This window comes from Daphnia pulex, chromosome 11 (genome assembly GCF_021134715.1).
Source record: "Daphnia pulex isolate KAP4 chromosome 11, ASM2113471v1".
Classification (NCBI taxonomy): Eukaryota; Metazoa; Arthropoda; class Branchiopoda; order Diplostraca; family Daphniidae; genus Daphnia; species Daphnia pulex.
The window spans coordinates 5,764,624-5,779,485 of NC_060027.1; the positions used below are offsets into that span (position 1 = coordinate 5,764,624).

A 14,862-nucleotide genomic window follows, 5' to 3' on the forward strand; every position below is an offset into this window, starting at 1 on the left:
GAACGAGGGTCGAGCCAAAACTTAGCCGACCCGCCGCTCGTCACGCCATCTATTGAGAGGAAGGAGAGACGAAAAACTTTCACTCTCCAACAACACCGCAAGAGGCGCTGCAGTCAAACTTGAAGCAGACACCTCAAGCAAACAAACAAACAAACAGGCTCAACAATTAATAATTAAACAAAAACAAACTAATCTAAATCCCTTTCTCTTTCAAAAACAAACAAGATGACTACTCCGACAAACGAAGCGTCACGGAGAGGCATGAAAGGACATGTCACTCGCTGGATCAATAACATCCAGCAGTACGACAACGTACAGATGGATCGCACAATCCTCAACCTAGTGCTGGGAGCTGAATCCAACTTACGCAACATGTACAGCAAATACAAGCGACTCTCAGAGGGGGTCGCCAGAGACATGGAGCAAGCAGGAGCGACCCAAGAACAATTTCAAGCGGAAATCGACAGCCAAATCCAAGTTGAAGAGGATGTCGGTGACGCACTCATGATCGCAAAACGGAAAAGAGAAGAATTCAAAGAAATGCAAGACGCTGAAGAAAGAAAACGGCATGATCAGACGCTACAGCTCATGCTCCAGACGCAACAAGCAGCAGCGGATGCCACCAGGGCCCAGGAAAAAGCCGATCAAGATGCAGCCAGGGCCCAGGAAAAGGCCGATCAAGACGCTGCCAGGGCCCAAGAAAAAATCGACGAAGACGCTGCAAGAGCACAAGAAAGAGCAATCCGGCAACAAGAAAATCTAGATCAACAGGACTTGTTCCGGCAACTGATTGCTGCCATTCCGGCAGCAGCTGCACCAGGAGCGCCGGCAGCCGCAGCCGCAGTTGCGTCAACTAAACTGCCAAAACGTCAAATCAAGCCGTTCAAAGGGGACGTGCTCGAATGGACAGCCTTCTGGGAAGGTTACAACGCAGCCGTCCACGAATCGGCCATTCCGGCGGTTCAAAAATTTGGATACCTTAAAGATTACTTGAAAGGCGAAGCACAACTGTGCGTGGAGAACCTGGAGCTGACAGACGCCAACTACACCGTCGCAATCACCCTCCTGAAGGCAAGATATGGCAAAACGGACGTCCTAATCGAGGCCCACACACAGAAATTGGACACGCTGCAACCAGCAAAAGACGTAGCTGATACCGCAGCACTCAGGTGCTTCCAGCTGACTATCCAGTCACACATCAATGCGTTGGAGACACTGGGAGTAGCAAGAGCCAGCCATGGGTGTCTCCTTGGATCAAGAATTTTGCGCTCGATCCCACTCAAACTCCAAGCAGAGTGGGCCAAATCAGCAACGAACAAGGTAACTGACATTGATCAAGTACTAAATTTTATCGAAGAGCAAGTTGAAGTCGCAGAGCGACTCAGCCGTCTGAGAGCTTCAACACAAAAGCCAGCCCAAAATTCTCAACAGCCGGCCAAATCAACACCACCTACTACACCGACAGCCTCTCAGCTCGGAGTCAGCAGCAAGCCGACTCCACAATCAAAACATTCAAGCAAAACAAGAAGAAATGGCAGTCCACCACCAAGGAGAGAAGCGACAGCATCATCTCCAAGAAAGCCAATGCTGCCATGCTTGTTCTGCAAGGAGATGCATTGGGCTATCTATTGCCCAATGGAGCTGAAAGAGAAAAAAGCAGTCATCACAAACGAAAAAAGATGCTCTAATTGTTTTGGTCATCACGAGACCACTGTTTGTTTTAATCCACACAGGTGCCAACGATGCCGAGCCAAGCACCACACATCCTTGTGTGCCGAGAAAGACACCAGATTCGGATCCTCAACTATAATTCCAAGCAAACCGGTCGCTGGGAGCAGCTCGACAACAGCGTGTGCAAGCTCCTTTGGTGAAGTTATCCTAAAAACAGCAACCGTTTACATTACAGGCACGAATGGAAAACAAATCCGAGCGATTCTCTTCCTCGACGATGGCAGCCATAGGACATGGATTAAAAGGCAGATTTCGAAAGAACTTCAACTGAAAATCATCCAAGTGGAACAGATCGCGACCAGGGCCTTCCGGCAGACAGAAGCCCCTCCAGCAGAAACTCACAATGTGGTCGAGATGACGGTGCGGGGCACCTGGCCAGGAGCCCCAACGGTGCGTATTGAAGCTCTAGAAGCAACCGACAAAGTTGGAAGCACCGGCCCGTACCAAACCACAGAATTTGCAAGAAAGCTGTGGCTGGAAAATGAAAATTTGGCAGACGACCGATTCGAACGTGAAGGTGGAGACGAGGACGTTGGAATTCTTGTTGGAATGGACCAAATGTTTAACATCATGTTCAACGAACCAGCAACTATCAGCCCGTGCGGACTCAGAGCCTACACGTCCAAACTTGGGAAAGTCATCGGCGGTCCATCGCAAGAAAAATCATCGAAACAAAATCAAACAATTGTCAGTCAACTTCTAATCAATTCAAATCGCTCTCTACCACAGATCACTTCACAGCCATCGAAATCCATCCAATCAAACAAGTCGGAAAGCAGGGAGACAGGAAATTCCAGTCTCCTTTCACTACCAGAAAATTCTGAACAGATCTGCTTTTACGACACAACAAAAGAAAACAAAAGGTTTGAAATGGAGAAATTGAATTTTGATCTCTCATTATTTTGGCGTCTAGAGAATTTTGCCAATCTGAACGACTGTGTTGCTGTGGAGAAGGACGATCAATTCCGCTCCTTCTGCAACGAAATCACACGATTCGAAGACGGCAGGTATTGCACGCCAATCCCGTGGACGACAGACAGATGGAGACTGGAAATCAACCACCAGATGGCAGCTACAAGATTGAGAAGCATGCTGTCCAAACTACGCAAATCTCCAGTCGACTTGGCCAACTACACCAAAGAAATCAATCAACTGATAACAAACGGATTCGTAGAAGAGGCTGATTTCAATTACGATGGCCTCCACACTTATCTACCGCATCATCCAGTCTACCGGACGGACAAGGCCACAACAAAAATTTGACCAGTTTTCGACGGCGCCGCAAGATCCAAATATGGGCCGAGCCTCAACGATGTTTTGGAGACCGGACCGAATCTAAATCCTGATCTCCTCTCGGTCCTAATGCGCTTCCGGATGAACCGGATTGCCTGGATTGCGGATATTGAAAAAGCCTTTCTTAACATCGCGCTGCAGCCCGAAGACGCAGAAGCAGTCAGATTTTTATGGCCGAAGGAGCCGAAAAATCCCGACTCCGATTTCATCGCGTACAAATGGAAGCGAGTTCCATTTGGGCTAAGTTCAAGTCCATTTCTTTTAAGAGTCACCATTAATAAACATTTGCTCTCAGTCAAACCCAGATTCCAGAAGACAGTCGAACAAATAGAAGAGCAACTTTACGTGGATGATTACCTTGGAGGAGCAGACATCGTACCAACAGCAATAACCACAGTGGAAGAAACCGTCACGTTATTTTCAGAGGCCCAACTCAACATGAGGAGCTGGGCAACAAACAACAAAGAGCTCCGTGACTTTCTCACCGAAAAAGAAATGTCGAACCAGATAGTCGGAATCCTTTCGCCCACAATTGACGGCCAGCACAAGGCACTGGGTCTTAGATGGGACACGAGCTCCGATTCATTTAAATTTGACCCTACATCTATAATGGAAGCAGCCGTGGAGATTGGAGAAAAAATCACCAAAAGAAAAATTCTGAGCATCTCAGCAAGGATATTCGACCCAATTGGTTTTCTAGCTCCCACAGTTTTACTTTTAAAAATAATCTATAAAAAATTTGGGAAGGAGACATAGGTTGGGACGATGACGCCACACCCGAAGTGAAGAACACCTGGAGCAGCATCATGAAAGGACTGAAGGATCTACATAATTTGGAGATCCCACGATGGATCGGCTATTCAAAACCTTCCATCGTCTCCGCAGAAATTCACGTGTTCGGCGATGCATCAGAGGCAGCCTACGGAGCAGTAGCCTACGCACGGCTCCAACTGGAGAACGGAACTCCTTACACCATCCTCCTAGCCAGCAAAACGAGAGTGGCGCCTCTTCCAAAAAAGAAAGTAACGTTACCCAGACTCGAACTACTAAGCTCTTTATTAGCAATCCGTTTAGGAGAGAAAATTCGAACCTCCCTTCACACCGAGTCGTGGAAAACGATTTACTGGACAGATTCCCTCGTCACACTTGGATGGATTAGAGGAGATCCTTACCGTTGGAGACCGTTCGTACGAAATCAAGTAGAAACAATCAGAAAATTTTCAAACGCGGAGTGGTGGAGACATTGCCCCGGATTGGAGAATCCAGCCGATCTCGCTTCGCGGGGAGCGCCAGCGCATGCGCTGGTGGATTCGAAACTTTGGTGGCACGGACCAGCCTGGCTAACAGAAGAAGAAAGCGAATGGCCGAATTCTCCAGAAAACCATTCCACCGAAACTCAAGAGAAAATCGAGGAAGAGGAGACGAGGAAAACGGCAACCGTCTCCTTTGCAGCGATCGAAACCGCTCAACCAATTGAATGGCACCTCGAAAAAATCTCTACATGGACAAAACTACTTTTCAGAACAGCCTGAATCAACAGAGCGCTCAACCGTATGAAGAAAAGAACGCGCGGCCCAGGACTCGAACTAAAAGAAATCATCATAGTCGCCGGAGAAGAAATTACAATCGACAAGATAGTCACCGAAGAGCTGAACGAAGCGGAGCTAGCCATCTGCAGACAGCTCCAAGTCGAACGCTATCCCAAGGCCTTTTGGACACTCCAGCGCGGACTGGAGATTCACCCAAAGGAGAAAATCGCATCGCTCCGACCGGTCTGGGACAATCGAGATCGACTCATCCGAGTCACTGGAAGAGTAGCGCTCGCCCTCAGGGATCGAGACATTCAACCACCGATCCTTCTCCCAGCAAATCACCCGGTCGTAACTATGTTGATAACTAACAAACATGTATTCAATTCACACACAGGAGTAAAAACAACACTGCCAGAACTAAAAGAGAAATACTGGATCGTGAAAGGACGCCAACAAGTGAGAAACGTTTGGTACGCCTGTGTGAAATGCCAGAAGCTGACTTCACCTCCTTTCCGACAAATAGCAGCGCCGCTACCAGCCAACCGACTCCGCGATGCCAAGGCATTTGAAATAACCGGAACCGATTTCGCTGGCCCGCTGTACTACAAGAACGCGACTCCGAAAAGGAAATCCAAGTCGGCGCCATCCGTCGAACAAGTCATTCCGGAACCTCCACCAGAAGAAGAGAACCCGGATGCAGCGGAGCTTCCCACCGAAGAAGCTCCCGAAGAAGAAGACGATGGCGACCAACCGGATCCAACGCAACCAGTCAACAAAAAGCAACCGAAAAGTTACGTGTGCATCTTTACTTGTGCCGTGACGAGAGCGATTCATCTGGAGCTGACCGAAGACATGACGGCTCGCTCCTTTCTATTAGCTTTCCGTCGATTCTCCACCAGAAGAGGCCCAGTGTCAGTGATGTACAGTGACAACGCCCAAACATTCCGCTGTGTGTCTCGATTTCTTAAAAACATTCGATCCGACCCATCCGTTCACGACCTCCTCGCCATGAGAAGAACCAGCTGGATCTTCTCCGTTAGCCTCGCTCCATGGTGGGGCGGATTTTGGGAGAGAATGGTGAGGATCACGAAAGATCTCTTGAGACGATCCAACGGGCGTGCATGTCTCGCGTATGACGAACTGGAAGTGAGTTTAATCGAAACAGAAAGTGTGATTAACGCGAGACCGTTGAACTACATTGGAGAAGGAGCGGACGATCCGCTCCCGATCACTCCGAATCAGTTTCTCAATAATCGTCGTTCAACTTGTGCTACGCCGGAGCCAGCAGTCAATCTATTGGCTCCCGATTCAACAAGTGAACTACTCAAGAAAATGGATCAGAACAGGCGTGATTACGTTAGTGACTTGTGCTCGCGGTTCGTCTCCGATTACCTGATGCAGCTGGATAATTTTCACGCAAAAGGATCGTCAGGCAGAAAAATCCGCGTCGGAGAAGTCGTCGTAATCCACGACAAACTTTCCAAACGGCTCATGTGGGAGACGGGAGTAGTTAAAGAATTACTCCCCAGCTGCGACGGCCTAGTCCGATCCGCAATAGTTAAATTCCCAAACGGTAAATTATTAACCCGAGCCATTCAATGTTTATATCCCGTAGAACTGAGAGAAGATCAACCGGAAGATGTGGAGATCGCAGACGGTGCGTTGAATCCGGAGCCAGCTGAAGCAACTGCTCCGCAAATTCCAAACCCACCCGATCTGGCTCCACTCCCATTGCTCCCGATCGATCCAGCTGACGTCGAAGAAGATAATCATGTGGCCAATCCGGCCGCAACTGACGTCGGCGAGGTCGAGTCCCAAGGCATGGGCTCTGGTGGGGAGTATGTTGGGAACGAAAGGCATCCCCAACGGCCGGACGACCCGGATTCCAGCTCACCTACGAGAATTCGATCTTCGGGGCCCCCGATAGGTGGCCCCTTGTCACCCGCCTGACTGCATTTATTCTTTGTGCCCTTCCCCCCTGGTGTCAATGTAATGTTCCAGAGGGGGTCGGGCCCTCTCTGTCTTAATCTATCCATCAATCGAGTCAGTCTCAATAAAAGTCAGGTGAACAATCTCAATTCTGTGTCATCTCTAATTTATTTCATCTAAGATTCGGTAAGAGAACTTTGACACACTTCCCTGCCGAACAATCAGTTTCCACAGTAAGAAGCTTGTCTGGTGAAACATGGAAAACCTTTCGAATGAACTCCCCACCACTTGGATAATGGAACAAAATGACCGCCTCCTGCTGTAGCATGTAGTAAATTGTTTAAGGACGGACTATATCAATCGATAACAGATTCCAAAAACTGCCATGTCGGCACAATCTCCGCCAGCAGAGCACAGCAGAGCCGATTTTATTCAATCGTGTTTCTCATGAACTTATATTCGATACCCGTACTTAATATACGAGAATCGCCAATTTCTTCCTTGGTTTTTTTGTTCTCAAATTGGGAAGAAAGATGTAAACCGAAAATTACATTACCATATTTATTCGAATTTTAAGAACGTCTATCTATCCACCCACCCCACTTGTAATCCATTGACGTCAATGAGAACCATATCCGGAATTGGATGTTGTTTATTCATAAGAGGCTTACCGATGCCAACGTTCACATGTCGTCATCGCTAAAGCTGTTGCGTCACTTTAGAAAAGGCCGTCGGACATCTAAAACAGTGCATACACTCGTTAAAGAGAGTTAAGACGTATGTGTCGTCAGTTCCTGCTCTGCCGAAGTTTTCCAATTTTGTCCGGGTGTTCCTGTCGTGGTGACACGAACGGCAGCCTATTAGATATGTCAGGTGCGACTCAGCATGGGGATGCATCATCGTTCCGTCCACCAGGACTAGGAGGATTCCCAATATCCAAGGTTTTCTTCCGTCGGTTCGTCGTCTTTTATTCAAGTCGGATATGATTTTCCCCTCGAAAATCTCATTGCCAATAGGGCCTTTATCTTGAAAAGCGTTGAAAAGACAGAACCATCGAATAGTTTCTACCTAGGGTTATTATTTAATTTAAAAATATAAGAAGAAGATCGAACGTTCTTACGCAATGATGTAAATCTTGCATAGCCTACGTAAGTTACGGCCAGTAAACGTACGTTCGCCCTGCAAAAGTTGGGGAAGTTTAGTTTTATATTAGTTAGGACGTCAGTGTGCTATATATATGGGCATGCTGTTGAGTTGCTGAATACGCAGACTCCGAGGGTGCACCTGGAAAACCTAGTTGCCAACGAACACAAGAAATCCTCTTCCGCATAACAGCGAAAGGTTTCTTTTGAACAGAGAGAGAAAAAAAACAGGGCGAACCTTCTTTTATTTTCCCTCCTTTGTCTGGACATCTTTTCCTTTAATTACACAATTATTGCGGAAGCACCTGAATTTGTTATGTAAGTGGCATCTGAACATGTTAAAGTGTCCAAATTTTGATAAATGCCAAAAAAAAAATTATTTACACTAAAAATTCTCGCAAGAGATAGCTAGCTTTTTTTATAGTTGGAGGTTTGCTTTCAGTTAGCTCTCAGATACCCTCTCAGCTTGGCGAATTGGAAATAAATGGGAACTTTGCTTTACTTGGCGAGTTTCCCTGCCTCAACCTCAACCCTCTTTCGGCTGGTATAAAAAATAAAAATTAAAACATATCATGGCATCTAGTGGTCATGATAGAATATGGGTTAAGGGGTAAGTCCGAGAGATTTGAGATTCACAAGAGTGGTTAATTCCGGGGATGTTCTGTGCATCAAGTCACCGGGAATATTCCACGATATTGGAATTACCAGTAATAGTCTGGGAGCTGGGCGACAAAAAAATGACAATGATTTAGCAAAAGATTTGAGGCTAAAATATGATTTGGGAAAGTATGACACACACGAAAGGCACGTCTGTCGACTGGCGGCCGGGGCGTTCAAGCGTGACGCGATCCCGGGGTCGGCGGGAACGGTAAAAAAATCCACTTTGTTTAGAAAATCTACTATATCTTAAAAAATAGATGAATATAAACTTTATTTAATTTCCGACAGACAGACGTCATAATCTTGGGCCTTGGGGCCATCAGACGTCCGTGAGTAAGAAATTTCAAAAAATTTCTGTCAATTGTGAAAATGGCAACGCATCATAAATCTACTGTAGTGTCAATAACACTAAACTTTTCTAACATGAAAAGCACCTCTTTGGTAAATTTGAAATTGTTAATTTTGGCGTTGTCAACCTGTTCGATTGTTGGCATGCCTTTTGAAGAAGATAATCAAAGGGTAGTATTTTTCAAAAAATTACTAAAAGATTCCTTCTAGTGGTATTTTTTTGCTATTAGAATGACGTGTTGGCAACCGAAAATTTCCAGTATTTTCCAGTAGTTCTCCCCCTTCAGGACCGGCCCAACCGCCAAGTAAGGCAAAGCTTCCGGAGGTCAACGAAAGGAGCAGCGCAGTAGAATTCGTCATCTGAGGAGGGGGAGGGGGTACAATGTCGACTGCTGGACTTTACACAGAGTAACTCATCTCCTTATCTCTGGGTGTCCATGTTGTTTGACAACACATCTATCACATTCATTCGTGTGGACAATGTAAGTGAACGAAACGACGACTTGCTTCAGCGTAATATTGATCTGGAACGAAAACTACAAGTAGCTAACTCAACAATCGAAGAACTTAAGAGTAAGCTGAAAGAAATAAATAGCAGGCACGAAGAATTGTCTTTGAACCTTTATTCTTATTGTATGGAGAATGACGATTTGAAGGTATAATATACCAGATTCAGTAAACACGCTTTTGAGTCCATTTTTGAAGATTTGTTACAAATTAAAGAAAACAATAATTTTGCATGTGATTTGCGTCGTAAATTCTTCATTACATTGTTGAAACTTCCGCACAACTTTGGAATAAGGGACATAGCAATTAGATTTAACATTTCTCGCTTAAACGACTGACAATTTCCATAAATAAATTGGAATTGTGCATGATAGGTTTTTTTTCTAAGATAATACTATGGCCTTCAAAAGAATTACGTTTAAAAACTATGCCTATGTGTTTTCGGACTGGTGAATTTATGAACACCACTGCAATTTGGGATTGTTTCGAAATCGAAACTGATACAACATATACTCCTGGTGATCAGGCTGGGTCTTTTTCGTATAACAAACAACGCCCGACTGACAAAATATTTATCTCCATAACACCTGAGAGCAATTCGGTGAGCAATTCATCACCGTTACACATTGTAAAATTGGATTTGACACCACCTTCATTTTCCGGTGTTGCTGCAATAATTTCGATACCGTAAGCCATATAAATGACTTCACTTGGTTTTATGCCCGATATCTCGAGATCTTTCAAAGTGTGAGCCTTAAAAAAACGCACAAATTTGAGGAATGCTGGTGATGAACATAGACGAGTATCGGAAAGCTCGAGGAGGCGGAAAAATGTCACCGCCATTATCGTTTGAGCTCTTCTGTACATGAGAAATTCAAGCACATATCGCTTTTCACACAACCAATTCTATTGTTGCATAGCCGATTTCTCTTCCAAGAAAAAAATAGTGGACGAATTAGCAATCAAGTTGTCACGCTCGCCAGCAAAGCCAACCAAATGTTGTGTTCACTACAGTACAATATGCCTTTTCTTGGTGGTTAATTTCTCACTCTAATTAGTCTACATGCATGCAAACCTCCTGACACACGAATGACAATAGCCATTTCTGGCATCACACATGCCACACCAAATTGGTCAAGGCCGTTACTGGGGGAGTGTGACAGACAGCAAATTTTTTGGAAGGTTATTTTCAAATGTTGGGAGAGGGAAGGACGAATGAAAAAAAAAATTACAAAATTGCCCAACTCTTCACTGAGATCGCTAGGGTAGTTCACCATGTACCCAACCTTAGAATAAGGCATGTATAGTGATATTTAAACAAATCAGATACATTGGCCATAGGTAGGTGAAGATCGTTGGTTTCATCAGAACGGTCGTGTAAGATCATGTCGCTTTCTAAACTCAAAATAGAGCCGTTGGCTGCCGCTTCAGAAATTATATGAATTTCGTAGTCGATGCCCGTCTTCTCCTTCAGGTAATTTCTGATTTTCCTGTAAAAAGAAATAAATTATTTGCACTGCCATGTTTGCCTAAGAATCTGTTTTGACAGATGATTGGAGGTGACGTGAATCATTAAAGGGTCAAGGGAGAGAGTGAGAGAAATAAACCTTTCCCCTCTTGACTCTCTTTCTCCCCGATCATGATGATGGATCTCTTGAGCTATGCTTTTGGCTACCCTTCTAGTTTGGAAAAGCCATTTTTACTCCATCTCTCTCCCGATGGATTTATACATGGCTTTGGCGCAAATTTCGGAAAAGATGAGGCGGAATAGCCCGCCCACTTGAGGAACGGGTAACCAAGACGATGAAAAAGCAGTTCGCCAAAGACTGAATTGGCACTAAAGGTGGCATTGGCCAATATTTGGAGCTGCCATCTTGAAAAGGGGGACCAGTTTGTTAAAGGTACTGTTAACTTTGTATCAAATGGATTTTGCGGTAGGGTTAGTGACAAACAAGTAGTAATTGAAAGTGGGATTCTATAGAATTTAAAACATGGTTATTTAATTCTGGCTGATAGAGGCTTTCCACTTGAAGAATTTGTAGCATCTAGAAGAGCAAGGTTTAAAGTCTGCTTTCATGAAAGAAAAAAAACAGCTAAATGAAATAGAAACGGATAAAACGAGGCGCATTGCCTTTGTTCGCATACATGTTGAAAGAGTCATCGGAGTTACTCGTACGCGTTTCAAAATTCTGAAGGGGCCAATCAATATTAGTTTTTTGAATACTGTAGATAATTCGCATTCTTTTGTTGATAAAATTGTAAAGTGTGTTGCATTTTTACTAACCTTTTACATAGTGTTATTCCTCTGGATTGATATGTGGCAACTAACGCAATTTTTCGAAGTCGTGTTTATTACACATTTTCCGTATCGCATCGATAACTTTTGGCTTACTTGTATCACTGAAAGTTATTTACAAATTTATTTCTCACAGAGATATTCTGGTATTAGGCAATGTGTTATTTAGCAATTTGGCTGCCTTTTTTCATCTGCTTGTATGAATCGCATTCCCACTTTGAATTGATGCGCTTCTTACCTATGGCATCTAAACAAAACTTATGATACACGTGAGCACGACTGTTTTCATTAGCGCAATGTACGAGACAACATTATTATCATCTGGTATTTTGACTAGACCGTTACAGTGGCTCATCTGTGAACATGTAACTTGAATAGAGCTAATTTCTTTTCCATTGTTATCCATTGTTGATTCCTGTACTTGAATATTAACAATTTCATTTTCATCCATTGGAGCAATTTTGTAACGGGTTTCACTCCAATACTTTGATAGTATTTCTGGGAACACAACCTGCACTACGTACAATTTTGATTTGGGTATAATGTGTTCATTAACGAATGTCTCATGAAAATCAATACAGAAGCAACCAAAACCCTTAGAAGTGTAGACGCAGACAAACATTTGTAGTTGAACCTGTCGAGACAATAAAAAACAGAAAGAATTTAACAAGATAATATATTGAGATAAACAAAACATTATGAAACCTGGTAGAAGTAAGGATGAGATCGATTAAGGTGAAGTATTCCGTCCTTATCTAAAATGAGACAGAAATTTTTGTCGTTTGTGGCAGCTTCTCCCAAAGTATCATGTTTGTGAGAAAAAGGACAGTGGACTTCAATCACAGCTTTCCCGTGACAAGAACACACGAAAATACCATCTGGCGTTGCAACAAGTTATCCGTGTGTGATAGAAACATGCAATCATCATAATATATCATCATGCATAATATATGTTAGGAATATTCCATTCCAACAGACGACGACGAGATCAGGACGCCGCACAACAACACCGGCGCACCTACGCGACTATTGCCTTGGGGGCCCCCGATAGGTGGCCCCAAATTCAGTCGTTGTTACCCTACCCCCTATTGTTTATTTCCCCCCAATTTACTGTACAATATTCAGTGTGTAGAATATACGTGAGAGAAGAGGACACGGTTTACTGTGTCTAATTTATTCAACTTTGAAAACTGTAAGTAAACGGCCCGACACGCCGAACATTCCTTTTACATTTTCTACATGGTCCTTCGAAACCGTTTAAGTGAACTAACGTGTCCTCCCTCTCAATTCAACTCACTCAAACTCAAAATTGTGAAGCCGGTTGGGGCTACACAATTCTAGACCCCCCAAACGTTATTTTTGTTCTCTTTTTTTTTTTGTGGTTGTTGTGTGGGTAAAAATTTGCCCAAATCAAACTTCTAAATTGTAAAAACAAAAAGACGGCCAAAGGGGGGGAACCTATGCCCAAAAATTCCATTTTTTCTCGACTTTTTTGTGCCTTTCGTTGTCGGGCTAGCCTGAGGGGGCGGCCATTGAACACGCCGACCCAACCTCTGGCCCACAGATCGGCCTGGGCTAATCTATTGGGCACTCGTCTCTTCTCTGATTTATTCACGTGCTGTCCTCCCGTAACCGATTCTCAGTTGCTTATTGTCCCGAGTCAGAAATAACATTTTTTCTTTCTCTCTCAACATTTATAGAGGAGCCGAAAGGTCTCCAAAACATCCAGCAAAATAGGAAAACGTTCGCAGAGGATCAAGAGGGCGCAGTTGCGCAAAGCGGGGCTGCTACCAGCGTGGGTGGAACCGCCACCACGTCCACCACCAAGGGAGCCGATCCCGCTCGAGCAGCTACCACCAGGTGCCCTAGTGCCTCAGCTAGCACCGTTTTTGGAAATTGCTAGGAGGCACCTCAACGTGGAAGAACTTGCCGACGCTCTCCGCCCGAGATTTTGGGGCGACATACGCTACCGGCCAGAAGAGGAACCGGCCCCACAACCGGTTCCACCACCGGCTCAAGATTTACTGCCGGTCGTGATTGAAGAACCGGAAGCTGATCAGGAGCCGATCCAGGCACCTCCGCCCGACATTCAACAACGCCAAGTACGATATCGCGAGCAGCACGTTGGAAGGGGTCTACTTCGCCGAGTAGTCTTCCTTCCAGTGAGACAGGAGGAAGCAGCCGCTGCTGCAGCCCCAAACCAGCAGTCGGAAAGCGAGTCGGAGGAGGAAGCAGCCGCTGCTGCAGCCCCAAACCAGCAGTCGGAAAGCGAGTCGGAGGAGGAAGCAGCCGCTGCTGCAGCCCCACACCAGCAACAAGGAAGTGAGTCGGAGGAAGACGAGATCCAGCTGTGCCACGAAAGCTCGTCAACGGACGACAGCTCGTCAGAAGAGTCAACGGACGAAGACAGGCGCCATTTTGAAAGAGAATTGGAGGCCAATCCGGCTCTGAGAAGAGCGTACGAGAGGAGCGAAACAGCAAGGAGAGAGCGAGGCCGTTTCAACACCCGTCCGGGCCACCTCTACACAAGAAGAAATACCAGAGGAAGGGAGCAGAGGAACCCAACCAATTAAGTAAATCTAATTGTATTCTTGAACATGGCGGCTCCAACCGCTAAATACAATTATTGAATGAATATTCTCTGCTTATCTGTCCTTCTCTAAAAAAAAAAAAAAAAACCCTCTTACATAAGGATCCCGAGAAATCGGTGCATCCAAACGAAAAAAAAAAACACCTTCTTCTCTCTATCACGCTCACTGTAGTGGCACGCCGCAAGGGGCGCCACCAAAAAAAAAAAAAAACTCTCTACCCGCTCACGCTCAGTGTAGTGGCACGCCGCAAGGGGCGCCACCAACAAAAAAAAATATTCTATTTCCTTTCTCGCTCAGTGTAGTGGCACGCCGCAAGGGGCGCCACCAACAAAAAAAAAAACTCTATTTCCTCTCTCGCTCAGTGTAGTGGAAAGCCGTGAGTGGCGCCACCAACAACAAAACAAACCAGTTCGCTTAATTGAGTTGACCAGCCCGGAATTTTTGGAGGAGCCTGGGTATTACCCTAGCTCCAAATTCAAACCGATTCTTCTTTTTTTCAGATATATCCAAGGGATTTCAAACAAGTGGAAACAAAACGGAACACGTCCGTTCCACGAACCCCCAAGGAAAATAGGAAAAGGAGGCGGGCAAATCAGTCAATAAGTGTACAAAAAATCAAACTAATTCTCTATTTCATCCATTTATCCCAGTCAACAGCTCTTGAAGAGCTACACAACCAGGAAGAATGGTTCAGCAACTGAAGGCTTCAAGGTCAGGAACTAAAGGCCACATGACAAGATCAATAGGCCTGATCAACGGATACGCCAACAAAGTGATGAACCAACAAGAGGCAAACAGTCTAGAGGTCCTAGAAGGAAAATTGAAAGGTCTCT

At 45.1% G+C, this 14,862-nt stretch overlaps 2 protein-coding genes across 2 annotated transcripts; both read left to right on the top strand.

The window, feature by feature from the left end:
- The first annotated feature begins 225 nt into the window (after positions 1–225).
- Positions 226–2,994, top strand: LOC124207653. Its single transcript, XM_046605223.1, has 2 exons — positions 226–2,527; positions 2,645–2,994. The coding sequence occupies exons 1-2, from the start codon at positions 226–228 to the stop codon at positions 2,992–2,994; spliced, it is 2,652 nt and encodes an 883-aa protein (XP_046461179.1).
- A 99-nt stretch (positions 2,995–3,093) lies between these two features.
- LOC124207655 lies at positions 3,094–4,556 on the top strand. Its single transcript, XM_046605224.1, has 2 exons — positions 3,094–3,715; positions 3,772–4,556. The coding sequence occupies exons 1-2, from the start codon at positions 3,094–3,096 to the stop codon at positions 4,554–4,556; spliced, it is 1,407 nt and encodes a 468-aa protein (XP_046461180.1).
- Positions 4,557–14,862: the final 10,306 nt, after the last annotated feature.

Coding starts and splice junctions, on each gene's coding strand:
- LOC124207653 (XM_046605223.1), top strand. CDS start 226: ATGACTACTCCGACAAACGAAGCGTCACGGAGAGGCATGAAAGGACAT. Junction 2,528..2,644: donor CAGGGAGACAGGAAATTCCA/GTCTCCTTTCAC, acceptor TTTGGCGTCTAG/AGAATTTTGCCAATCTGAAC.
- LOC124207655 (XM_046605224.1), top strand. CDS start 3,094: ATGCGCTTCCGGATGAACCGGATTGCCTGGATTGCGGATATTGAAAAA. Junction 3,716..3,771: donor AAGGATATTCGACCCAATTG/GTTTTCTAGCTC, acceptor AAATTTGGGAAG/GAGACATAGGTTGGGACGAT.